A 27,178-nucleotide genomic window follows, 5' to 3' on the forward strand; every position below is an offset into this window, starting at 1 on the left:
ATGTATGGATCATCTATATACATATACGTCTATGTATGTATGTATATATATATATATATATCAGCTAGTCGAAAAATTTGAGGCTACAGTGCTCGGCAGTCTATTGTCTCTCTTTGCTCTCTTCTCTCCTGTGGATTCTTCATCGTTCTTTTTCGACACCCCTCTCTCTCATTTTTCCAGTTCCATCTCGTGTCTTGTCTCTTCCTCGTCCGGCCGTTTTCTGTCCTCCTCTTTTTCTCTCTTCTTTTTTTTCTTCCCCCCCCTCCCCCCATATGTATACATTTAATTATATCTCTCTCTCTTTATCCCTCAATCCCTCTGTCTTCTTTTTCTTTACATCCACCCCCCTCTCTCTCTCTTTCTTTCTCTCTCTCTCTCTCTCTCTCTCTCTCTCTCTCTCTCTCACTCTCTCTCTCTTCAGGCATGCAGAAAATCCTTTAAGTTCTCGCTCTTCACATGAAGCGAATATACATATGCGGGTGTCGGCCGTGTTCGCGGATTTCGGACGAGCACTTTTATTCCCATTGGTGAGGAGAGGGTGGCAATTCCGAGGGATGAGCCACCGTGGAGCTGCAAGTCGTACGAAGAGATCATTAGAGGCTGTTTTAATTGTTTTTATTTATTTATTTATTTATTTTCAGAGAAAAAAGTATCTGTCGTGTTTATATTAATGGTTCTGATTGGTTTCTTATTTTTTTTTTTTTTTTGGTTCAGATCTTTTCTCTTTCGATTTTTTTTTTATTTTTCGTCGTCAAACTCGGGAATGGGTTTTCTTTAACGCGACTCGCGGGAATAGAACAAAGGTGTGAGTGTGTTTGCAAGCTACAATACTTCGAGCCTCCCTCACGCGTGCTCTCTCTCTCTCTCTCTCTCTCTCTCTCTCTCTCTCTCTCTCCGCGGGTGAAACCGTCTCCCAAAGCGTTTATCTCGACACTTCGAGTTTTGTAGGCTAACAACAATCAGGGGGCGTAGGAAGCGAGGGCATAGTGTGGCCATCGTCAACGAGTGGCGGCGGTGCGTCTCGAGGATGTGGAATACAGTCGAGATGAAAATCGGAGAAAATCGCAAAAATTGAGGCTAGTACTGAAAATTGTAGCTGCAGTGCACCAAATATCATCAGAGCACTGTCTAATGCTTGCATTGAAAGAGCATTAATTCAATTTAATTTAATAACAATTTAAATAATTTAAACATGAATATAAGTAAGTGAAAAAACAAAAACATATCTTGTTTCTTTTCCTGCGATTTTCTCCAAAATAGAGGAAAAACGAGCAGAAATTTTGACACTTAAATCGGGGACACTCTGTATATACCGAAGAACTACTACACGGGGTTGGCGGAATTATTGGCAAAGATCGACTGTCGCGTGATGTGTCGATCGCGAGCACTTTCGTTCACCGGAGTCCAATACGGGGATTTAACACTAAAACTACCAAATCCGTCAAAACGACGGAGTTCAGATTTCTTGTTTCACAATTACTGATATTATAAAGACGGTAATCAGGTCAACCTTTATTATATATTTTACATTACACTATATTGTGCAATACTGTATTATATATTATAGATATTAATATATTATACAATATAATTTAGTGTGCATTGAACGCTGGTAGTTCTAGTGTTAAAGGACTGCTCAAGGTCAGTGGGAAGAGCTTCTTCACCCACCACTGTGCATGGCCACGCCCCACTGATCCACACTCCACCCCGTTCTGTTCTTCGAGACCGAGAGAGAGAGAGAGAGGTGGAGTGATGTTTTGGTAACTGGTAAAAATTCGAACGAACAAACCGCGAGTCGCTATTCAACTATTGCTACTATACCTCATCCAACGACTCGGGTCAGTGTAACTACGAAAAAAGGGATAACTGGACTGCGGATATTTATACATTTATAACAAATTTTAATACACAAAATGTAATAGAATAAAGACTTCGATGAAACTCAATAACATTTATACAGATTCATCTCGATTATCGTCTGGCTTGTTCTACACGATTATTGTCCAGGCGTTATCCCCACCACTGGGAGAGTGGGGGAGACCGTAGAATCTGTCAAGTGTATACTTTGTTGCCGAGGCTCGAGCAAAAAACAAATTTCCGAGGGTCTGAAGCATTTCTCCCTATGAGATTATTGTCCCGGCGTGGAACCGAGTTCGTGACAATAATCGAGAGGAGTCTGTACTTTATTATCAATATAAGATGTCTGGCGCAGAAAATATATTTCTATCTCATACTTATATATAAATTAGTGCCTAAAATTGTGATTTTACATAAACATCCGCAGCCCAGTAACGACCATTTAGGTGGGATAGGAACAATTTCCAGCCAATTATTATCTACTAACTCGACTCGTTGGACAGACCACAGTGTTTCCATTCCACAGACGATACGATATCTCGATTCTCGAGGGAGGAAACGCTCTGCGTGTCTCCTGACGATCGATTCGAAGAGTCGCGCGATCATTTCCCAATCACTTGCTCTCTCTTCGTGGATATCGTGTGACGAACGAACAGTCTTGGTCCTATACAGCCTGAATCTCGTCACCATCGACAGGCTTCGATCATATTCTTTTCAATTCGATTACCAGATAATCGTTTCCATGTTCACTATCCCACAGGACCAAGTCAGTTTCCTTCTTCCCACAGGACGAACAAACAATTTCATCCGTGTACAAGATCTCGCGGGAGCCTCGACTCTTCAAATGTCTACGGAACAGGGTCGACGCGACAGGTCTGGTAGCTTAACACGAAACAACAAAACAACAAAATTGAAGAAAAACAAACAGACAAACAAACAAACGCCTCGTCTGATTTCCCATGCAGCTGTCAGAGCATGGGTGACAAAAGGCCGCTCGGCTCTCGATTATCAATTCAGTGGACACACACACAGTTTTCTCTTCGGTCCTCGATCGTTATACACACTATTCGAGAGGTCTTTAACCAATGACGTTCGTCTCTCTCTCTAGTATTCTCTGCTGTCCCTCGCCTGTCTGTCTCCGTTTCATTTTTATCCTCGCAAATTTTCTCTCGATGTTTGTATTTCCTGCGCGTGGTCAGATTCTCACGGCCCATATTATGGGCCTCATCCCCTTTGCCTTGCCAAGTTCGTAGGAAAAATCAAGCGTGGAAAATTACAGTGGGTGATCAAATTATTATGAACAGATGGAGAAATTACATATTTTATGTTTCTGGTGTTATTATGACTTTAATAATAATGAGGTACAGTGATGTCTCGATAAGTGCGGCGGTCGCGGCGGAAAGGTTTGCAGCCCCTATAAGGACGACACGAATAAAATCATAAAACCACATTTTTCTCGGATGTCTGAATATGTTAGTTACGACAATTAATCTAACGAGGGCAGTATAGGCTACAAATGCATAAAATCCAGAGTCTAATAATACCAAAAACACTGGGCATAAAATGCCACGAATTTTCCCGTGCGACGTAATATATATTTATCGCGAAGGGGTGGTTCACCACCGTTAAAAATCGTGAAGCTGGCCAACGCTGGGAACTCCGCGCCCACTTACAGCAAATCTCAACGAGTCCCTTTCGAAAACGAGCAAACTTTCCGTGGGGAAATGCTGAATTTCCGGGTCACCGAAGTTCACCTCGCATGCGCGCGCGCGCGCGCTTGGCAAAGCAAATCCTACGATCGCGAGCATTCGCCCCGTACTTGGCGAAATGACAGTAATGATTTCACGGATATTTTTCTTCTTTTTTTTTTTTTGGATCCCTCGTTCGACAAACATTCTTATCAAAGCCCACGTAATATCGTCTACCATTGTACCGTACAACCTTTGCGAAGGAAAAAAGAATTGAAGAGGAAAAAAAAACAGGAGACAGATGGCGTATAGAAAACAAAAAAAGAATGAAAAACACTCTTAGTGTTTCAGTGGGAGGGAGTGGGGCGGTGAATCCGATTGAAAAGGATAATCGAACCGATCCTGGCTGGTCGCTACGGAAAACAAAAGAAGAATAAAAGATCGCTGTATCCTGCGTTTTCCAACCAGGTTGCGATCTCGTCGATACTCGAAAGAAAAAAATGGAATAAGAAAAATTCATCGAACCGAAAGGGGAAAAGAAAACGAGATATATTAAATGGAAACGAACGATTTTTCCGGAAATCGTGAAACGATTGAGAACCTTCCACGCAAGATTATCGATCATTGTACCAACCGGATCCCCGTCAGATCACGTCTAAATCGAAAATTATTTATTTCAAGAGAAAGAGAAATAGAAAATTGCACAATTCCGGACGACGACAACGGGGGTATTATGGTTTAGTGATCTTTCGTATCCGTCTGTTAAACGTGAAATTTCGAAGTTGACATTCGAGATGAGTTCGGGGATATGTTTCTAACCCAGGTATACCCTTATAATGAAACTCGGCTTCCGTTAGGGGAAAATAGTAACGCAGGGGAAAGGCCTCCTATCCACTTGAAAATGTTAAAGTGACACTTGTCAAGTGTTTTTAAGTGTTATTTATTGAAATTTATGTTAAAGTGACACTTGTCAACGTTTTTAATTGTTATTTATAAACAGTAAGTTTAACACTTATTACGGTAGGTTAAAACAAAATTACCAAGTGGTAGTAGGCCCTTACTCTTACGTCACGTTTCCCCCTAGCTTTGCCTCTCTCCGCGTGTTTTTTCGGCCCATTTTCGCATCGATTATTTTCAATTGATTGCGTTTATTGTATCTCGTTCTCGTGGTTTTCAACCGAATCCGCGCGTTCTCTCATCAACTGAAGACTGCATGGTTGATCAGAGCCTTCCAGGTTTACACTCGTGTCGACCAAAGCGTTCTCTCTCTCTCTCTCAGGTGTGTTCTCTTTCGGGGTTATTATAAAACTACCACTTTCACTCGAATAAGTCAGGGTGCGCCAGCGACGGGCCGTTTAAATGCTGTTCTAATGTAACTTTGTACTATGTGTACACCTAGAGGTCATATGAAGGTCAACTTCGTTTTTTAAATGGAATCGTGTATTTTTTAATCCACCATAAGTGATTTAGTACTGTATGTACGGAATAACGAGTACCATCGAGTAGTACAGTAATAAATATACAATTCCATTACACAAAAACAAAGCTGACCTTCATATGACCTTTACGCGTCCACACAGAAAATTGTTGCTCACAACAGAAAGTGTGTCCCCTGATAGCATTTATCTTTTGTCTTAAACATTTCTTAGTTTCAGAGATATTCGAGTGGGACCATTTAAATGGAACACCCTGTATATACAATTACTAAAATAAAAAAATGAGAGCAAGGCAATGTTCAAAAGGAAAACCAGAAAGGTTGGTGTCCAACTAAAACAACAATATAAAACAACACAAAAAGAAAATTGTTGGTTAAAATGGTTTGTTGACAAGTACCTCTGCGAGCGAGGTCACGCCGACTAGAGCTGGACTCTCTCACTCTCTCTCTCTCTCTCTCTTTCTCTCTTTCTGTTTCGTTCGGTTTCGTTCAGGAAGAGACCGTAACACGATTGGTAGTAGAAGTAGTAGTAGTAGCAGTAGTGGTAGTAGTAGTAGTGGTAGACGATAGCGGTAGTAGTCGATAGTAGCTGACAGTAGTGGTAGATAGCTGATTCGGTACTGGTAGTGGTAAAGTGTACGTATACGCGGCGCAGGGCGCTGGGTCGGTGACGATCGGCTTGCTCTAACTTGACGGCAATAAGCAACACGAGAACATGTTACATATAACTTCAATGATTATATATATATATATATATATATATATATATATATATATATATATATATATATATATATATATATATATATATATAAAATATATAAAGACTACTAATCGAGTCCTTTTATTTATTTTTCTTTTCTTTTTTTCTTTTTTTCGTTCGCCTCTCAGCATTGTTCACACCGGGGGGCTCTCGGGGAATCGAGATCAGTTCTCTTTCTTTCGGATTCTCGCATTTCGAGCTGATCTCGTTAAATTCGTTTCACCGTGTAGATCGACACATTTATCCCTTCCTTCGTTTCCTCTCTTTCTGGGTATTTTCACGTGACTCGAGACGATCGGCCGGATCATCGTCCTCTCGGGGGCACCTTCTCTAGCGGAGACAGATGGTAGGTTTTTGTTTTCTCTCGTTCTTGCTCTCTCATGCTCGTTTCTTTTCGTTTCGTTTCTTTTCGACAAATCAAAGCGGAAAGTGGAGGAACTCGGTGACCGAGAAATATGTCAGTATGTGTGTGTATGTGTGTGTCTTTGTCTGTCCGAGGCCACGATACCATACTGAACTAGAATACATATATCTCGATTGTCAAAAAAAAAAAAAAAAAAAAAAAAAAAAAAATTAAAAAAAGGGTTTTTCCATTCTCACAATGGACACACAATCGTGTGGTAATCGGACAATTTCGTTCCTCCACCGTCTATCCCAGATTCATCCAATAAAAATCTGCCATCGCTCCCCCGGAATAATGATCAGCAGATGGGGGGGGGAGGGTGGATGGGGGAGGGGGAAGGAATGGTGGTGGTGAAGTCGCTCGATCGTTGATGATGCTCGATCGTTCCATCGATCTACAGACACAGATCACGGAACATACTCGCATATAAGGCACGCGGCACGGAGACGCGGTTCAATTCTTAATCCGTTTCCCACGGAACGTGATCCGGAAGTATCCGAGGAGAAGACGGATGGTCGAGGGGCGGTGGTGGTTCGGTACTCGAGCCAAACCTACGTAGAGGATGTTACCGAGAAGAGAAGAAGGGTCGTCGTCGGGACAAAAGATCGCTTCTTCTTACTGGTTTCGATCAATTCCACCCCTCTCGACCCTCCATCCTTCTCTCTCATCCACCAATCCCATACTCCTCCACCTCCCACTCGTTCTCCATGGTTTTTAATTTCCGTCCCACGACACGCTCAGCCGTTCCACTCTCTCTCTCTCTCTCTCTCTCTCTCTCTCTCTCTCTCTCTCTCACCCTATTTACGTTTTTCTACCGTCTTTTTAATCCGATTCGTTCTTACTCTGCTTCTGTCCTGTGATCTCTGACTTCGACGAATACAAAAATCGAAACCGAAAAGAAGAAAATAGAGAGAGAGAGAGAGAAACATAGTGTGCGCTGCTATATCTTTTTTTAGCTTCCTCTTTCTCTGGGGTGGAACGCAACCGGAACGATGTCCTTTTTTTTTTTCGTCGGTTCCTCCCCTCTGTGGATCCCTTCGGATTTATACTCTCGCGGGATCGGTCAGGGGTGTCGTGTTCCGGGGGTAGTTGGAGGTGGAGGGTAAACGGGGGAATAGGAGGGGACGAAAGAGAATGGAGGATCCGTGAAGGGAGGCTTCGATTCCCGCGGACCCGATTTTTAAAAAATTCTGTCCCTCAATAACGGTTTCGAACCGCCTATTTCTCACTCACTCTCTATCTCTCGATCTTTCTTTCTCTCGCTCTCTATTCCTCTCCCTCTCTCCCCCTATATCCTAGGCTGACGTTTATTTTGCTACGGTAATCATCATCGATCGTTTTCATTTTAAAACCTGGACGATCCGCCACCTACGGCTTACCTTGCGAAGCTCTTGAACGCCGCGGACTGCGGATTTATGCAGAGCGGGACGCGCGACGTGTTCAGCTGTTCCGCTATAAATTTGTGCATTTCCTCTGAAACAGACAACCAAATGGGTATCAGTTGGTGGAGTCGAAGGGAACGGGCCACTTCTTATTTTTTGCACGCGGGATGTGTGTGTCGTCACTCTAGTTTTGGGGAACTTAATCCTTTGCTTTATAACATCGGGTCAAACTCGTGGTGGACATATTATTCGTTTTCTTTAAGTCAAAGTGAAATACTAAATTGCTGATATTAATATTTAACTTTTAGAGTAAATGTACAATTGCGATAAGTAAACGAATTTCTTTAGTTTGTGGGGAATTATTGATGGTAAAGTAATTCTGGAGACTGTGGACATCAAGAATATCATAGGGCAAGGGGTTAGGGTAGCTTTTGCGTTTGGTGTCGTATCTAGCTGTGGTTCCATATGGCACATTATAGTTTTTGTCAATTTGACCAATTTAATTTGAATGATTAGTCTGTTAAATTACTTCAAAATACTGAAACAGAAAAACTTGTTTTCTTCATTGTATAAAAATGGATTTTTTTCTACCCTCATCCGTCCCTTCGAAAGTTGAAGCTTTTCAAAATGTTCCGTTAATAATTATTAAATTACGGGAGCCACCTCAACCGAGAGATTTACCTAATCGCGCGTAATTGACCGTAAGAAATCGTATACAAAGTATCAGATTTATTAATTTTTGTTCTCATATTTTTTTCTTCTATAATTTTATATATACTTCCGTAGTTTATTAATTGATCGTCCGAAGACTAAATATCACATAGTACATAAAAGAAGAAATAGATTCTCAACGAAGGCTGTATTTTAACGATAAAAATTTATTTATATAATAAACGGTTAATTTAACACGGTTTAATTTAACGTATACGCGAAATTTTCTGTAACACACCTTAATATTTCCTCGAGAACTCCATGCCAGAGATTTTTTACGCGAAGAGCGTGGTGGACGATTCAAGTTCCACCCCTTAGCAACCCTGAAGCAACGAACACACACACACGTGGCTCGGTGCAATTTTTTAACCGCGATATTAGACCCAGTTTCGAGGCGATTACGAGGAGGAAAGCTCGTATATACGATAACTTTACGGTCCCCAAGCCAGGCTGGTGATAAACTATGATTTATCGGAGCTGTTCTAAGCACACGCGAAGTAGTCTATCGCATCACTGTTCTCCGACAGCGGTTAGGCCACGGTGCCCAGAGACGTTCAACTATTAATAACGCACATAAAGTCCCTTGGACATATTTTCTTTGTTTTTTTTTTTCGTTCCTTCCTGCGACTAATCTGTCAGCTGGAAAACGGCCCTTGTTTCGCTAATAATTGTAACAAGCAAAGAGATTCCATCCAGAAACGTGATAATCTTTGTATCATTAATTTCTGTAATATTACAATCACCGACTATGCATGAAAATAACTTCTTCTGTCAAACGGGAATATATTAGGTACCGGCAAAATATTCGTGACGGGTTTTCTGTTAATTTCACGTGATTTCTGGTAATTATGTTACGTTAAAAAAATTGCTGTAACTTTTTCATGAATTCATATTTTTCAACTAAATTTTTCGGAAAGTCTGACATTACTTTTTTTCATCGTATTTTACACTTTTCGACAGCCAGTTATCAGTAGTTCTCAACTGTTTTTATTTCGAAATGAACAGTGCTACATCTGTGGACTTCTCTCTGTCCTTGCCGAGGGGTCTTAGAACACTTATCAAGGATTTACTGTATTCAGGCTCTGCTGCCACCTACTCAATAATAATCACAGTATTGGTAAAAATGAAACCACAGGTAACCCATTCGGAATTGACAATGCACGGTCCTGAAGATGTTCGATCGTCTGAAAATACAGTTTCGACTACCGAAACGGGGGTACCATCTTTACAACTCAATGGTTTTCACGAGGACACAATATCGCTGTCCCTCGACTTCGAGGATCTCTATTCCCAAGATCCTCCAAAGAGGTCAGGTTAAACAATGGTCCCGAGAGGAAGGAAGTGTATCCAGGTGTCGAGGGGTCCGAACGATACAGCGTGAAAGAAAAGTCAAAGCAATTACCCGCACGCGAAACGCGTGTGATGGTGATGGTATCCGGTGGAATTTTGCGAAGAATAGGGTAAATGTCCCAATTACTGCCACCTTAAGATTGTAATGTGACTTTTTTTTTTTTGTTAAAAAAAATAGTTTTATGCATTAAATATGAAGAATTAATTGATCATTAATTAAAATCTGCGAGCAATCCCAGTGTTCTTATAACTGTCACCTCAAACATTAAAGTAATTCTTATATACTTTAACAATTCCTCTTGTACAATAGATATAGGTTAAATAGTAAAATAACAACTCCTTCTTTAGTATGATTTTCCCATCACTTCCTATTTACGTAGTCGCGTTTCTTACGGTCAAGTTGCACTTTCATTTTGCAACATCAATTTTTTTAAATCAGGTACACACAAGTATATGTATTTCTTTGTTTTTATGTAAATCGGAGTCCCTAATTAATAACAACATTTTGTATACACAATTTTTTATGTTATATTTTTATTAAGTAAGATAGATAATGTGACAGTATTCGGAACACTGGCAGCAGAGATGGGCAAACTCGTTAGATAGCGTTCCGAATAACGAATGAAAGATAATAAAAATATTTCGTTATTTATAATTGCTTAAACTTGGAAATTTCAATTTTTGTAATAAAATAATACTTCTTTATGAATGAGTCGATATTTGTCGAACAATTATTTAATCTCATTAACTGAGACAATGGACAATATAATTGCATAAAACGCATAATTATGAATGTTAATAAATTCTGTTCTCTTTTAGGCATAGATTATACAACACATTGTTACCTACAATTGACTGATTATAACTGGATTGTATACTAAAGGGTTATATACCCGTGTATCAATAAATAAATAAATAAATAAATAAATAAATAAATAAATAAACTGTTTAAAGCTCAGGCCGACGCCCTTAGATACTGTTACGTTTCACCGTGTATTATTCGAATAAAATTCTGCGCAACTCTGAATGGCAGTAATTGGGACGTTTACCCTAGTTAGAAGAGAGATCGATGCGGTTCGAGGGTCCTCTTACCTTTCACCTGCTGCACGGTGGTCAGTTTCCGCTCCCAGAGATCGTCGAACGGATGCGACGTGGCCGGCTCGAACTCCACCGTGTACTGTCTCATCCCGGCGCTGGTCGTGTAACAGCACGTACACATGCACGAGTGATATCTGAGCCTTCCTTCGTCCAGGTAAGGATGCGCCAATGCGTCCACCACGGTGATCCTCTTGTCCTGCGGGAGCGGACGGGAAGGATAGAAACAAACAAAAAAAAAAAAACAGTTCCGTGTCGAACCTTGTCAACGAACGATCAACAGGCCCAAAATGGGCGGTGACTTGTTTACGAGTGATGGGGTTGACCGTGTTCTATTTTCCACGAAAGATAGAAAGGGGTGGGGGATAAAAAATATATACGATTATACACCTAGTCTTATAAAACTGAACATGAAAACTCTGGCTGCACGTAGAATTGTAACTGATATGTCTTTCCTTTTTAACTCTAGAACTACCGATGATGAACGCATGTCTAATTTCATGGATCGATAAACATGATAAACTTTTGAAAATTTACAAATTTATAAATTGATTAATTTCTTCACTTTCATGGCCCGATGAATTATCGATTAATAAATTAATAGTCGTTATGGATTCGTGCGTTTTTTTGGGGACATGAACATGTTCCCCTATAGCACATGACGCCTAATGACGTCTTAAAGACAGCTTAAAGGCGCCTCAGACCTAAAATAGCTGTAAAATGGCCGTCTTCAAGGCGTTACGTGCTATCTGGGTTATGACGGTCACATGTTTTATGCAGATGGACTTCGGTACTAGTTGACTTGACCATGCGATACTTATGTGTGAAGCTTCGAATGGAACACCCTGCATATATCGTGTCTAACAAAAAAATTCAACCGATTCGAACAATGCAGCTCGTCTCCACTTAAAAAATGACGATGATACACGTCGACTTGATCGCAAAATGGCGTCAACAAGCGACTCTACGGTACTATAAAAGAAGCGGCGATTCGAATAAAAAAAAAAAAGAATAAAACCACTGATATTTATTACGCCTAACAGCCGTGAATTTATTTTGAATTTTATTTCAAATCTTGAAAGGTTATATGCACACCCGAGGAAGCTTGAAACGTTGGTCCGTTTAGCATTCGTCCCGACAAACGACCGTCGTCTGTCGTGGACCGTTTAAATATTGAAACGGCCGATTTAAGTAGGAGATTTCGGAAAATAGGTTGTAAAACCTCGTGGTGTCGTTTCTCGGATTTAATAAGCATTTAATAACCCACAAAGATACGGCGATATCGTGTGTACGGCCACTGCCTAATAACGGTGACTTCCGCGCGGTCGTTTCTGCATTCATTTCGGGGCGTGATTCTGATAAATGGAACGTAATATTCGTGCTGAATCGCGAAACACGAAACCGTCGACTTCCCTCTTCGGTTTCCTGCGAGTCTGTTTTTTTCTTCATTTTTTTTTGCGTTTGGATCCAACGGTACAGGGCCGAGGGCAGTAAAGATTTTATTGCAACTTTCGTTATGAATACCGCTGTCTACGAGGGACCTTATACGATGTTACTGCCACTCTTGTTCCCAGGGGGGGGGGGGATTTTTTTACGAAGTGACGACTATGCTGGTCGACGAAATGCTCGCGTGCAGACACCGATCATCTGTGTGGCGTCCCATAAAGGATCGTGTCAGAAACGTCGAGTTCAGATATGGAACACGATTTTGATATCTTCGTAGGGTTAGTCCAACGAATTCAATTCTGACTTTATTAACGGTATTATGGCGGTCTGTCGAGAAACTAACCGAACTTTTTGAAAAATAGAAAAAATGTAGCATTGGCATCTACACGGAAATGTCGAGAAATATTTAGTTGATAGATTTTCACACTTTTCCGAAACTCTTAGTTTTCCCTTCCTAGAATATACCAAGTGTTGTTTTAGACAGGAATATACAAAATTGTTAAAGGAAATTTAGAAATTGGTACCCCTGTAACCGGTTGCCTACACAAGGGTTAAAGCGGAAACCGACGTTCATTGTACACCGCGAGGGTCGAAGAGGTTCGTCCTCTCCCTCTGTTCGAGAGGGATGAGGGGGGTTGGTGGAAACTTACGGGATCGAAGACTAGCATTTGGCAGAGCAAATGGACGGCCTCGTGCGTCGCCTGGCTGCTGAGGGTGTAGAGGGCCGTCAGCGAGGGTGGCTTCGGTGCGCGCCTCAGCATGTGGGATCTCGCACCCTCGCACGCGTACCTCATGTCCTCGAGGGTTGGTGTGCCCAGCAATTCCGTGATCAGCTCCAGCTGCAACCGAGAACAGAACACGTTATCCTCGACGTTATTTAACGGTCGTCACACTTTTGGCTTTTTTGTTTTCTTTGCTCTTTTTCGGCCCTCGACGGGATCGTTGCACAGTCTTCGTCCGACGACTGTTCGAATAACAGAGTTTTACGACTTCGCTTTGAAATCGTGAAACTCAACCATTCCACCCCCTCTGCACTTGTCCACCTGTGCTTGATAACCTGCTCCTGACTTTTCCACGGACTTTATCCGGATATTTTTACTACTTTTTGTATTACTTCGATTCTTTTTGTTCTCGTGAAACTGGAAAGCTGCAAGGGGGTGAATGGCCGATGCTCGATTGGCGGATCGAGAGCAAAGGGTTCCACCAGGGATTGAATAAACAGTTTTTAAAAAAATTCTGTTCGAACCTATATGTTTCGTTTAAGAAAATATCTGTTCCTGTAGAATTTTCGAGGAAAGAAATGTTACCCTTAGGAATTTCCTCAGTGTTCTGATGGAACGGGTATTTTAGAATCTGTACAATAGAAGTTACATAGAAAGAAGTTACTTTAGAATGTTTATTAAAGAAAGGTTCTATATGATAAATAAAAGTACCGAACTATTAGGTAGTTTTATTTAACAATATATTATTCATATGTGTATTTAAGGTATGAAGATCGTAACGTAATTAATTGTTTCATAAGTATCGAATAGAAATCTCATTTAAGGGGTGGATTGAATTAAGGGCGATGTTAATGATTTAGCAGGACAATGGCTAACCTGTTGCACAGGACTCTGCGCCTGGAAGAGTATCCGCCGACGAAGGAGCTCCCCGAAAATGCAACCGACACTCCATACGTCCACGGCTGCGGTGTAGTGTCGCGCTCCCATCAGGATTTCCGGTGCACGATAATACTGCGTCACCACTTCCTGGGTCATGTGTTTGTTCTGGTCTGGCTCCTCCACACGGGCCAGACCGAAGTCGCAGATCTGGTTCACGCGGAGAATATTTTCAAGTCGTGTACGAATATGGAATGAAACAATATACATCGATACTCATTGTACAAGATCATAATTAATTAAACAAAAAAAAAAACGAAATTCTCCGAAACTTTACTTATTTTTAGACTAGTATAAGGGTGATGTGCAACCCCTTGAATAGATACAGGACACGAAAAGGCTGTGTCACCTCAATTTCACCGAATTATCTACCAAAATGCAAATTTTATTTGTGAATTAAGAAAAATTGATTACAGAAAGGACGATAAAAAGGTATAAGAACATATATAGATAGAAATTGGATGAAATGTTTTGACATCTAATTGGTATTTCAGAAGTTTGCGAACGAGGATCGTATGAGTCACTATATTTCGAAATTTACACGAAAGAAAGAACGATCAGATGCTATCCGTAAAAAAGGTACATATTTCTGAAGTATAAATAAGACTGAATGTAGTTATCACGTTCTTTTCACCCTTTCGTTCCCAAATGATTGAAAATAAAAAACGTAAGAAACATATCGGTGCTATGACAACAGCCTTATTCGACGTAACCCATCGATGGAATTACTTAGATTAATTTAGAAAATGTTAAAACACGACTTTGTACCGGTACGCAACAGAACCAACTTCAGAGTGTCCCAGAGAGCTCACCTTAAGTACGCAATTGCTGTTCACCAGTAAATTCCCCGGCTTGATGTCCCTGTGCAGGATCCTGGCCGAGTGAAGGTACTTCAACCCTGGAAAACAGAAACAAGAACACTCTCGTGAATCATTCGACAAACCACTACGACCATATTCAAATTTCCACGTTCCAAGACGATCGAACTACATCCAAAAAACCATCAGGGATGGAGAAAAATCATAACCCACGGGATTAAACGTCAGAATATCACCCAGAATCAAATTTCTTCAGTGGAAAACGTGGATTTCAATAAAATATTGCCATCGTTAACGGGCTGTTTTTTTTTTTTTTGGTAAGGGAGAGATTACCACGATTATCCATTCGAGAAATTATGTACATCGTTCAGATTGACGGTAATTTTCGAACGATCGAGCCCAGCAGTTTCCCCATCGCTGTTGGATCGATTTTAATTTATCAATCGAACACGCTTCTGGTGGAACGCGACACTTGTAAGGTTTCGAGGGACTTCGGTGTATTCCGTGGAGACTATTAACGTTTTATTAAAGGGACATTAAACCGCGAGTCGACCGTCATCGACGACAAATTGCATCGAATCGCGAACGTTCCTCGACGATGGTTAATAATAAGGCCGTACGCTCGCGCGCGCTCCGAAACCTGTTTTAAATGAAACTTCGGACGAGCGGGGAACCTGTATTTGGAAAAAAAAAAAAGGAAGAGGAAGAGACGGTCGAGATATTCTTGTTGGAAATGTCGTGCTTTCTATTCAATTTGCGTGAAGAAGAATAATTCGAACGGAATAGTAATTTTCTACTATCTGGATGATAATCGAAACATTAATTGATTTTTTGCAAGAATTTGTGGTAGAATTATGTAAGGAATACTACCAGAGTCATCTATAACCCAATATTTTCTTCGTTTGTAAATAACAAAATTGTACAATGTGAAACCAGCAGATGTTAATCTTCGAATATAAACCAACGATTAGCTGATGGCTTTTAATTATTTTTTTATTCTTATTAAGTCTACTTTTACGGAAGTTATACAAATGTTGTTATAAGTGTATTGTGAAATCGTATACAGAGGTCGTATACTATTGTGAATTGTAAATTTGCCTACGATTGTTTCGATGAGAAATTGTTAAATTGTATTCTATTCCTAACTTAATCTTGTAAAAAAAAAATAATGAAAAATAAATAACAGTGGAATAATAAATTTCGAAGCAATGCTGAAACTTTAAAAAGAAACGCGGGAAAACTGCAAAATCGATAAAGTGGTGCCACCTGACGGCAACTTCCAGAACTAGATTGAAAAGTTTCAGGTTTAATTCAATTGTTCGTTACCAGGTGGCTGCCACAATTTTAAACGTTTATCGATTTCGCGGTTTTCCCGCACTTTCTCAGATTCAAATTTCGCGTGAATAGTTATAGTGATAGATAGAAAATGTACTATTCACAATAGTTTTTGCATACATTTACCACTTCTATACTACTTATATATACATTATTACAACATTTGTATAAATTCAGCAAAAATAGGCTTAAATATTGTTCAGACATCGAAAAAAGTGTATTTCATGCATCTGAAAATAATTCTGTCTTCCGTAGCTTGGCAATTTTCCGTTTGATCTTCAAAGCTTCATAAAGTTCTAGGAAGTCTATAGTCGAAATTTCTACTTCTTGCGGCATACGACGGAATGTGTGTAATAAATTCCAATATTCCTCTGTCAGATTCAATCAGTCTGTGGGCGGCGGCCATTTTTGTCGCCACAATTCTCGCGTCACCTCCGTTTTTAATCTTGCGAATCCGACACAAGTCCGTATTTAAACATTCTTAGACGACGATTCCAAACCGTGGACAGTACGTGTGAAGAAAAACTGTAATTAACGGATCGTCGAACGACGGATAATCCGAAACGAAATATCTCAGTGAAACGGAACACGTGTGTGTCTGTGTACGTGTCCATTCAGGAGGGGATTATACACGAGCGTTTAGCGACAGCAACGCTCGAACCAACCCCCTTTTGCGAAACTGAATTGCACTTCGTACGCGAGGGGTGGCCCCGGTAATCTGGCTCTATTCAGCGTTCGTGCGCCCCCGAAAACCCATCCTCCCTCACCACTTGGACCCGTATCACTTCGCGTGACGATTCTCCGAAGGAGATACACGCCGCAAGTAAGGGTGAACACAGCTGGATGTCGAAATTAAAACCATAGAAAACAACGGGAATACTTTTATAAAATCTTTTCTGTATGCAAATCACTTGGGACGTAAGGGTTTATACCCTTAATGGTCATGGTTACAGGGGGTGAATCTACAACCTTCGATCGGTGAACATTTGCCAACAGGAGAATATTTACTGCAAAATTGTTTAAAACTATAAATTATAAACTAGTATAATTAACTGAAATAGAAAAATTTAGCATTAAACTTCAATGTTACAAATTATTTTTGCAGTGAGATCTGTTTTACTAACGTCCATCGATCCAAGGGTGTAGATTCACCCCCTCCCACTTCAATCACTGGAGCAGTGATCCTTCATTTTCCTACACCCTGTGCAACTTGATTCGTTCAATTATGCCTATTAAATGCATACAATCCTCTGCTTAGCCGATGAACTGTATTGTTATTCAGGATATATTCTGTTTTTCGTTCCTGTATAATTCAATTAAACTATATTGAAACATCGACAGAAAATAAAAATAAAAACGAACGAACTATTACACCTCATGCGAGCGACGGTGACCCTGTTCTGCTTTACAATAATAATAATAATGACAATAATAATAATAAAGAAGAAAAAAATAGGAAAATACACACCACTAACCATAGAAATAAAAGAGTTCTGGAAACAAAACAAAATTAAAATAGTACCATTAATCACATCTACAACAGACATAATTCCACGATCATTCACAGAAAACTTACAGAAAATAAACATACATCCATCCATGCACACAAACATCTAGAAAGCAGTTACACTACTGCAAGGTGGTCAAGAAATTCATGAATCCACTAACATAAAAACGGTGAACCTCTATTTCACTTGGTTTTAATCCGTAAAATATAGAGAAAACTCAGTGGAAAGCGCTGAAGAGAAAACTAAAGGACGACAATGATAATAATAATCACAATAATAAAAGCATAGAAAGCCAGAGATCCACCAGAAGAGCAACAGACAATCACCGGAAGGGAGATTGTCCGTTCGAACCGTCGGTTTCACGCGTGACACCGCGACGGCACGTCAACGATCCGTCCCCGCGAAAAACGGGCGAGCTTTTTAATACACCTCTTCTGTCTTTTTTGCCGCGTGGCGGTTCATGAGCGACGACCAGCGGTGGTAAATAGAAGGGGGAGAAGAATACAAAAGACTGGGAGACACGGGACGGTCTGACCGATAAGGGAGGAAAGAACAGGGAGGGGATGTGGGTAGGTAAAGGGTGAAGGAACGAGGGGTTAGAGAAAGGGTAAGGGAACGAACGAAGATGAAAGAGGAGCAGGAGGAGCGGCTGTAAAACACATAGGCTTCAGCGTTGCGACAAGAGAGAAAACAGATGTCGAGAGGCAACACGAAGAGGGAAGCAACAGGGTTGGAGGGTGAAACGAACGGTTCTCGGGGAAGAAACGAGGGTGACGAAGAAGGGAGGACTCTAGACGGGTGGGGAATAGGGATGATTCGCGGGAAGAGAAATAGGAATGACAGGGGAAAAGAGAGAGAGGGAGGGGGTGGAGCCTGGCTGCAATAAGAGCAGAAACATCGGTGCCAGATGAGTGTGCATGCCCGTGAGTCATGCTGTATTCAGACCTCGACTTTTCTCTCCCCGCAATAAAACTCGGTAATATTACCCGGGGTAATCTGCCCCGTGGGTGCGTCCGGTTGCGAATTCACCCGCCGGTAATTAAGGGGACTTTCTCATTCGAAATTGAAAAAAAAAAAAAAGACACTTTTTTAATATTTCTTTATAAAAAAACTATTATATTTAGAAACATAATTCCTTTTGGACGCTATTATATATGTTATTAAGAGCATAAAGAAATTTTTTCTAGCACTTTTAGTTCACCACGACCGCTGTAGAGGGCGTCTTCCAAAAGGCACGTTTTAATCGGTGAGACACTTTGCAGACGTCCTGTAAAAAATTAAGTAAAAATTCAAACCGGGATTCTATTCGTGAGACTTAAAACTAGACAAGAAACCTCTAAAAGTTCATAAAACTACCCCCCCCCTTTTTTATACAGGGGTGAATTGCCCCCAAAAAAGAGTGATTTTTCGAATTTTTCGGAAAAATATGTATAAAACGATAAAAAATACAAAAAATAAAATATTTTAGAGGTTTATTGTCTAGTTTTAAGTCTCACGAATAGAATCCCGTTTGAATTTTTACTTAATTTTTTACAGGACGTCTGCAAAGTGTCGCACCGATTAAAACGTGGCTTTTTGGAAGACGCCCTCTACAGCGGTCGTGGTGAACTAAAAGTGCTAGAAAAAATTTCTTTATGTTCTTAATAATATATATAATAGCGTCCAAAAGGAATTATGTTTCTAAATATAATAGTTTTTTTATAAAGAAATATTAAAAAAGTGTCTTTTTTTTCAATTTTGAATGAGAAAGTCCCCTTAAAGTCTTTCTCTCCCTGGCCCTCCTTCGGAAGTTCCCACCGTCCGCCGATAACGGGAGACGGGGCAGTTCGATGCTCGTTTTTGTATCGTCGAGTGGAAAAAGAAATTTTTTTTTTTTGTTTGGTGGTGTTAAGGAACACACGTTGATGTTAAAACACTTTCGCGGTCCAATGTGTTCTGGATATTCTGGGCTTGCATAAATATCATATAATTTAAGTGGACTTTAATGCGTGGATTTGATAATGTATCCATGGAATTTAAGAAGTACGAGGTGTGGACAGAAAGTTTGTAGGTTCAGTGGTTCTTCTACAGTGGAACCACTGGGGGATTCCCCTCCGGAAGAATTTAAATACGAGTGATTCTGAAGAAGAATTATTCTTCGAGTTCTAGAAAATGGTACATTGAAAATAATCTATGTATATATCGTGTGCATCTCATTAATACTATGAATTTGGAGAGTTTCGTCATTTTTGTAATATGACCTGAAACGATATCCTCAAAAATTTGTCGAATACGCGATTAAAAATAGAGACCTTTGATTATATTTTATCAAAGATATCAGGCACGATCGAAGAACAAGTGGTGCGAAAAAAAGTAGTCCCAAATACTGCGGCTAATAATCAAGAAAACGTCATAGACGTCGTAATTAAACGTGCGAATAGGGTTGCGGAACACCGTGAAAAGGGCAGAGGGGAGAAAAAGGAGAAATGTTCCGATACTCACGGCCAGATAGCAGGTGAGGACACGCACAGACACTCATACATACACCAGGAAAAATCAATCGAGGCTAGGCGCCACGAGGCTTCGAAACGAGGTCGATCGGCCATCGATCGACTCGACGACGGCTCTTCTCGCGCGGCGGAGACCAACCCAGGAAGATCCTGATGACGCTCTCCTCCAGGCTCGTGATTCTCAGTTTACAAACATCGAAACGCGAGCGTGATTACGTTCCGATTCGCCGTCGTTGCTTACCGATCGAATTACCCAGCAGAAAACAGACATCGAATTACCTTGTGCCCGAGCGAAATTACAGGGATTAGAAAGGGAATTTCGCGTTCAATTCGAACGGATCGGCTGGTGATCCACGGAATGAAAAATCAAGCGGGATCGATGGGTTAAGGTTGGAATTTTCTTCTCAACGTCAAATGCACATGACCTTGGTTCGGTCACGTGGAACGTAACACCTGTGTATCTATTGGACTTATACAGGCTGTCCCAAAATAGCTTCGACTCCTGGAAATGAGGTGTTGATTTGAAAGAACCTTTTCCTTAGCAAAAATTTTATCCAAGCCATTGTTAACGAGATATTAACGAAAAACCCCGACCAATCAGAGCGCCAGTCTACCATTGGTTACGCGCTACGATTAGTAGCCAGCGTTAAGGCAGACTGGCGCTCTGATTGGTCGGAGTTTTTCGTTAATATCTCGCTAACAAAGCCTCGGATAACATTTCTGCTAAGGAAAAAGTTATTTCAAATCATCCCAGGAACCCCTCATTTCTAGGAGTCGAAGCTATTTTAGGACACCCTGTATATATTCCATATATTGTTATACGATTCACTCGTCTGAATTACTGGAAGACTCTGCGAGAGTCTGTTGTAGTTATAAATGTAGGATCAGGACCTCCATACCGAACAAAGGAGCAAATAACATCATTGGAAAATAGGAGTTCTCTGCTTTCGGCGCCGGGGGTCGTGAATTCGATTCCCGCTTGGGGCCCGTTGATTTTTCCAACGCTCTTACATAAATAAAAATGCAAAGAAATTGAATATCTATTAGGATTCAAGATAGAAGAAGTCAAGCTTCAAATGTACTAAAAAATCACAACCTGTAGACTGATTTGAAAAAAAAAAAGTCATTATCCCAGAACACCAAGAACCCTCATTGGTTCCCGTGCCGGTCGATTCCTCATTTCTTACACTCCAGGGACGACGGGCCCGAGCAGCAACCGAGAGAGGTCGCGGAGACAGGGAGGCTACCAACCGGCTCGCACTATCGAGCCACACGGGATAGGATCGTTACGAAAGTCAAGGACGAAGGACCCAGCCGTCTCTCTCGGGTATTAACACCAAGGTCATCGGTACACCTTCGATCGTTCCACCTACTCGTCTCGCCTGTTCCGCGAACTCTGCTGCTACTCTCTGTCTCTTCCCCCACTGTGTTGTCGCACCTGCGTCTTCGACGCAAGTTCCATTTTCGATTCGAGAAACCATCCCCATCCAACCTCCCCCATTTCCGAAAATTCACGGGAAATGCGTCATCGTATCTTGGAGAGAATGTCGAGGAGAAATCGAACGTGAGGTGGTCTAGACGATAATCTCCCAACCCCTTTTGGTCCATAGGTTCCTTATTTTTTTTAGCCCCAATTCCTCCTTTTCGAAAGTTTGTATTGTTCAGAACCTCTTTTGGGTAAACTATTCCTACCATTAAAATTTCCGAGCTAGTTGTGCGTGTAATCTTAAGAAACTTAGATGGAAAATAAAATAAAATAATTACTGAACGGTCCACCCAACCTCCCCCATTTCCGAAAATTCACAGGAAATGCGTCATCGTATCTTGCAGAGAATGTCGAGGAGAAATCGAACGTGAGGTGGTCTAGACCATCGTCTCCCAACCCGTTTTGGTTCATAGGTTCCTTATTTTTTTAGCCCCAATTCCTCCTTTTCGAAAGTTTGTTTTATTTAGAACCTCTTTTGGGTAAACTATTCCTACCATCAAAATTTCCGAGCTAGTTGTGCGTGTAATCTTAAGAAACTTAGATTGAAAATAAAATAAAATAATTACTGCTCGGTCCACCCCCTTAGATCTCCTTAGGGCCCACGTTGGGAACTTATAAGGATAGGGTCTACTCAATCCCTTTAATTTTTATCCAGGTGGTATTGTTCCGTTTTTTAGGGGAAAGGTAAGAGGTCTGTTTTGTTTCTCGAACCTACTAATGTGTTCCATGATTGAACACTATTAAATGACCAACTTCCTGACTTGATTAAAGGCTCTAAGAGAATCACAAAGATCCCCTCCTCGAGGATGTCGCAACGATCATATCGGGTAATCCAAAACGTTCGTGACGTTAGGTATCAGAAACGGGTTACGTGTAACCCAGATACACACAAACTGTCTGTTCGGGACGCACAGGAACATACGCGAAAGCGAACGACGAGGCGACCTGGAAAAGTCGCGATCAGGCCAGAAGCGTCATTCTCGGAGCTTGCAAGCTCGTTAGTACGACGTCGACGTTAAAAGGCTTCCGTGACGAACCACCGTGTACCGGCACGCTTCGGGTCTCCATTTTGCACCCGTGCTGTGGGGTTAATTGCATTCTTTACCGTGCACCCAGACCAGAAGCTGGACGACGTTCAATCGAAGGTGGGAATTTCGTTTTGCGACGATCATTATTGGGACATTAATCGTTCCAACACTGCGAGGTGCAGTCTGATTAATACCCCACCAGATTTCTACTTAAACCTTGAATTATTTCTATATTTTTTTGGTTGAAAATAAAAGGGTTAAAATCTATTTAACCCTGCTACGGTCTTTCGGTCTATTTCGACCTAATCACGATTTTATTTATCGAACGTTGTTAGGATTTAACAGACTTTTTCGACTGAATTTTGATCTCAAACTTCAGAAATGTTTTTAAGCTTGTAAAATGTGTAAGGTAATCGTTATCGATGAATGTATAGCTGAATTAAAAACTATGGCGGAGTTAATGGATATTATATATTAATAATATATTTATTTATAAGACAGTGTATTAGGATGGTACGTGAATACATAATACTGTTTTACGTTATGAATGCTCAAAGTGTATTGGTAGTGTCTTAGAATTTGTTCGGTATTTCTTCTGTCAAGATTCGTCGGTATTTCCATTGATCTGAACCACTTGTAACAAGTAGCACGATTAGGTCGGACAGTGTCGATATATGTGCCGAGTTAAGGGGTTAACACGTACGATGGCCGATAGAAAAAGAAAAATACATATCAAATATTTTTTTGGAGAGCTGTCTCCCACATAGGTTTCAATAAAATCGTTTTTTTTTTACATCTTCAATCCACCCTGCGTGAAACTGTATATTTTTATTAACACCCTGTACATCCCTCGCGGCGCAAAATTCCCTGGGAAAATAGCCGACGTCGAAAAGGAACAGCACCGTAAAAAAGGTCGAATTCTCTGCTCGGCGATCTTCATTAATTAAAACATCCCTCGAGAAGGCGGAAATAAACGGAATTCGTTTTTATTATTTCGAGCCTTTCTGTCTCTTTCGAGAGAGTCCAGCAAGTTCTGGGAGAAGATAGGAGGGACATCGTTGGCAAGTTTTACTGGCAGACGGAGCGTGGTTTCTTTCACTTTCGCCCGTGGAAAATTAAACGGTCGGGATACCGCCTCCCTGCCCTTTGGCGGTTAATGCACGAAGCGTTAATCCCGTGTTTCTTGCGCCTTTCAAGAGCAACCGGCCGCGGGAAAATGTCGTGATCTCGTTTGAAAATATTAAACTCTTACCCGAGACTTAATTAGAACTGTCAGGGTAAGGAGAACGACGAACATACGGGATGAAAGGGGAACGACACGTTTCTGGAGCTGAAAAGCTGACAGAATGGGACTGTTAGACGATGGAATAGTGAAAAAAAAAAATAAAAAACGTTTAGATTCTGGTGATTTTCTTGAGATTATCATGAAGGTATCGATTTGGATATTGTTTTTTCTTACAGACAAATTCTCCGGTACTTTTTAACTTCTAATCCACCCCTTGTGTCAATTTGATATACAGTAAATCATCGATTAGTTTTATTCGATTAGATCGTGACATTCGATAGAAGTACTCCTGTTGAGGGGTTGCAAAGCAGGACCACATCACGAGTCACGATTCACGACATATTTGTTGCGTGAAGTAAATTATAGATACGCGCTCTCATTCGCACATTTCACCCACCATATACCAGTGAGTTTCGCGGTGAGTTGCCCATCACTGTGTTACACACTGGACAGTCAGCAAACAATTTGATTAAGGCCACTTCCCGTCGATAAAAAGAAGGGAACAGAAGGCACAGTGAGAGAGAGAGGCGGGTGACAGCGATAGACGTACCATCGAATAGGGATCGACTTAATTAAAACATCATGGAGGAGGATAGTAAGGAAGCTTGGTAGAGCTCAGGCAAAGAGCGAGGAAGAGCGAGGTTAAAGCGAGTCGATGGAGAGAAGCCGTGGCGAGCACACCGACCGGATGACGGGGTCTGGGGTCACGGATGGGCGGCGGCAGGACTGGTTTCGGACCAGTCAAGAGAAGAAGAGGAGCTCTCTGCTCTATCTGTCCGGGGCTTTACGTGTGCCCAACCGTTCTAACGGGTGGGAAAGTTCGAGACGGCCGAAACGCGCAGCCCGTAAGAAGATTCGATGTACACAAAAACAAATAAATATAAAATATAGTTGTACAAAGTAGGCATTCATTTGCGACTTAAGACACCTTACAAAATATGCAAACTTAACATATCGAGAAACCTGATCATTATAGAAAATCCTCCGGGACATGAACGCCCTAAAAAAGAAAGAGGAGAAATCCGGACAAATGGCAGCCCTACCTACAAGTACATTTTGCGTTTATTATTATTGTATTATGTACACCGTGTAAGTAAATATACAGTGTTTGTTAACATTACGTTAACAGTGCTGCATATTATTAACAAACTCCACAGACTACAGTCACAAGGAAATCTCGGTCTACAGAGGTTTAACCCCACAATTACCCGATTCATGAAAAGATAAACATACTGAATTCTCCCAGTAAAAAAAAAACAAACAAAATTAATTACAACTCAGTTTCCTGATTATATCCAGTTGAAAAAATGGTTAATGTATTCAACCCCCCGCACGAGTTAATTCTAACGACGACTGAAACTATGGAAAAGTCCCAGGGATGCGTTAATTCATCGTATCCACTGTCTATAGTCTCTCTCGTTTCTATTTCGTCTGGCAATTTTCGGTGAGGTAAAAGGGTGGGGGCGGGGGGGCAATTTGCCACGGCGGTCTCCCGTTATTTCCGCGTGTCGTCGGGAATATCCTGTACACAAAAGAGAGCTAACCACTCCGTGCGCTCCCCACGAACCAACCCGGAAGAAGGTCTGCGGGCTCGACAGCCACGCGTTGGGAATCATTATGCACACTCCGATGAAGATGCTTCTCCGAATAATAATTTCTTTTTCTCCTTCCCCTCGTACACGCTTCCCTCCCCTATATGTCTCCCTTTCTTCGCGTTTTTGTGGCGCTAGAGGCATGTCGTCATTAAAGTTCTCCTTTTGAAAAAAGTCCTTTTTTTTCTCCTCCTCCACCTTCACCCCCTTTTCGTTCTGTTGCAAAAGAGATCGTGGGGGGGGGGGTGAATATCGTGTCACCTTCCCCAGACTGGGAAAGCAATGGAAGATTTTGACTTTCTTGACTGTCGCGTTCTTCCGGCGGTGATATGAATTCGTTCGCGATGGAGGGTTTTGGTGGGCAGTTTATAATTGTAAAAAAGGACAATACGTATTATATTAATATATTTATCCCCAGTTTGTTCGGACGGAAACATCCTCCTCGAGATGGAATTTCGTAAAATTCTGACAGTATTTTTCAGGCATTTGTATAAGTAGCATTTTAAAGTGAAAAGCAGTGGGGACTAAGAGATAGTGAAATATTCCCAGAAAATACATTTTACCCCGTTTCACCCGTTTAGGTGTTGAATTTCGAAAAATCTTTTTTTAGTGGATGCTACGTCGTAAAAACAAGATGTGCCTTCCAAATTTCACGTTTCTAGGTTAATAATTCTTTTATATGTTATTACTTTCAGTTCTCCTTTATATTACCACCAATTGTTATTTCTCAATAAACGACTATCATTTGAAAGCTTATTGCACTACATACCCCTATTGATAAATATTTCAGAATATTGTTAAACAATTATTAAGTCATTGGAATTCAAGATTTACGATGGTATAAATACTTCTGTCACTCACTGTACGTTCACTGGGAGTATTTGGGACGATTTCATCCAAATTTCATGAAAATCGAAGGATGGACCTTTTTTTGGTCATCTTTCTGATGACAGATAGGAGACGAACGATCCACGAAACAATCGTCGAAATTATCGTCGATCTTTCTCCACCTGAGAGCGATGTAAATATTGCACCAACCCTCTTCCAGGGTGGAGTGCTGGATATGTAGGGGGATATGGTCGATAATAATAATTATTCCGCGTTCCTTCGGGTCGAAGCGACGCGACGCAACGTCCCGGCCCTCCGAGTCTCGACGTCATTTGCATTTCCAGCAACCATAACGGGTGTGGGTGGAAAAAAACGGGCAAGGGAAATAGGAGGGGTGACAGGAAGGGAGAACAAAAGAATCGCGAGCTAGCTTTAAAATTAAGATTTTTCGAGTAATCCTTTCCGACCGGGTCCGCTTTGCAAAAACAAGAATCGGTTTAATTAACTCCTTAATCATTGAAACGACCCCATAGGTCGAGCCGTTAGAGGTAGAATTTTTGAAAATAATGATTAAATTGCGGATTGTCGCGCAAATATAAATTCGATCAAAACAAATTCTTCCGCGACACCGCCTGGAATCATAGCCAGGGACTTAAACCGGTATGATTTTGATACCGATATATTACCGAAAACCGAAATAAATACCGGTATTCCTTCGGTTTCTATAAGGGTGGGGCTTATATAGGGTTATATAGGGCGAAGGTACAACCGAAAATACCGATATAATCCCGGTATTTTACGTTTCAGTAGAAATCCCTGACCATAGCTGATAGATCGATGCGCGCCTTGGCGAGAGAAGGAAGTAGTTAACGTGAACAAAAAAAAAAAAAAATGTCGTTTATCGAAACCACCGTGAGAAGGGGAAACAGAACATTGAAAGGAGACGGAGAAAAGAGGGTTGAAGTCGCCTGAGGAATGGTGGGGGCGTGCACGCCGAGTAAAACCGTGGAAAAATCCATCG

General features: G+C 41.1%; 1 protein-coding gene across 1 annotated transcript in view; it reads right to left on the reverse strand.

The window, feature by feature from the left end:
* Nucleotides 1-370: 370 nt before the first annotated feature.
* The window catches only part of LOC107190014 (serine/threonine-protein kinase NLK), a 160,009-nt gene continuing 133,201 nt past the window's right edge, over nucleotides 371-27,178 (reverse strand). The window contains exons 5-10 of the mRNA XM_015578730.1: nucleotides 14,601-14,686; nucleotides 13,729-13,938; nucleotides 12,781-12,969; nucleotides 10,682-10,883; nucleotides 7,526-7,619; nucleotides 371-570 (exon numbers count right to left, since the gene is read on the reverse strand). Of these exons, the coding sequence (XP_015434216.1) occupies nucleotides 516-570; nucleotides 7,526-7,619; nucleotides 10,682-10,883; nucleotides 12,781-12,969; nucleotides 13,729-13,938; nucleotides 14,601-14,686 (836 nt within the window). The 3' untranslated portion in view covers nucleotides 371-515. The remainder of the gene's footprint in view (nucleotides 571-7,525; nucleotides 7,620-10,681; nucleotides 10,884-12,780; nucleotides 12,970-13,728; nucleotides 13,939-14,600; nucleotides 14,687-27,178) is intronic.

Source organism: Dufourea novaeangliae, unplaced genomic scaffold (assembly GCF_001272555.1).
Source record: "Dufourea novaeangliae isolate 0120121106 unplaced genomic scaffold, ASM127255v1 scaffold172, whole genome shotgun sequence".
Lineage (NCBI taxonomy): Eukaryota > Metazoa > Arthropoda > Insecta > Hymenoptera > Halictidae > Dufourea > Dufourea novaeangliae.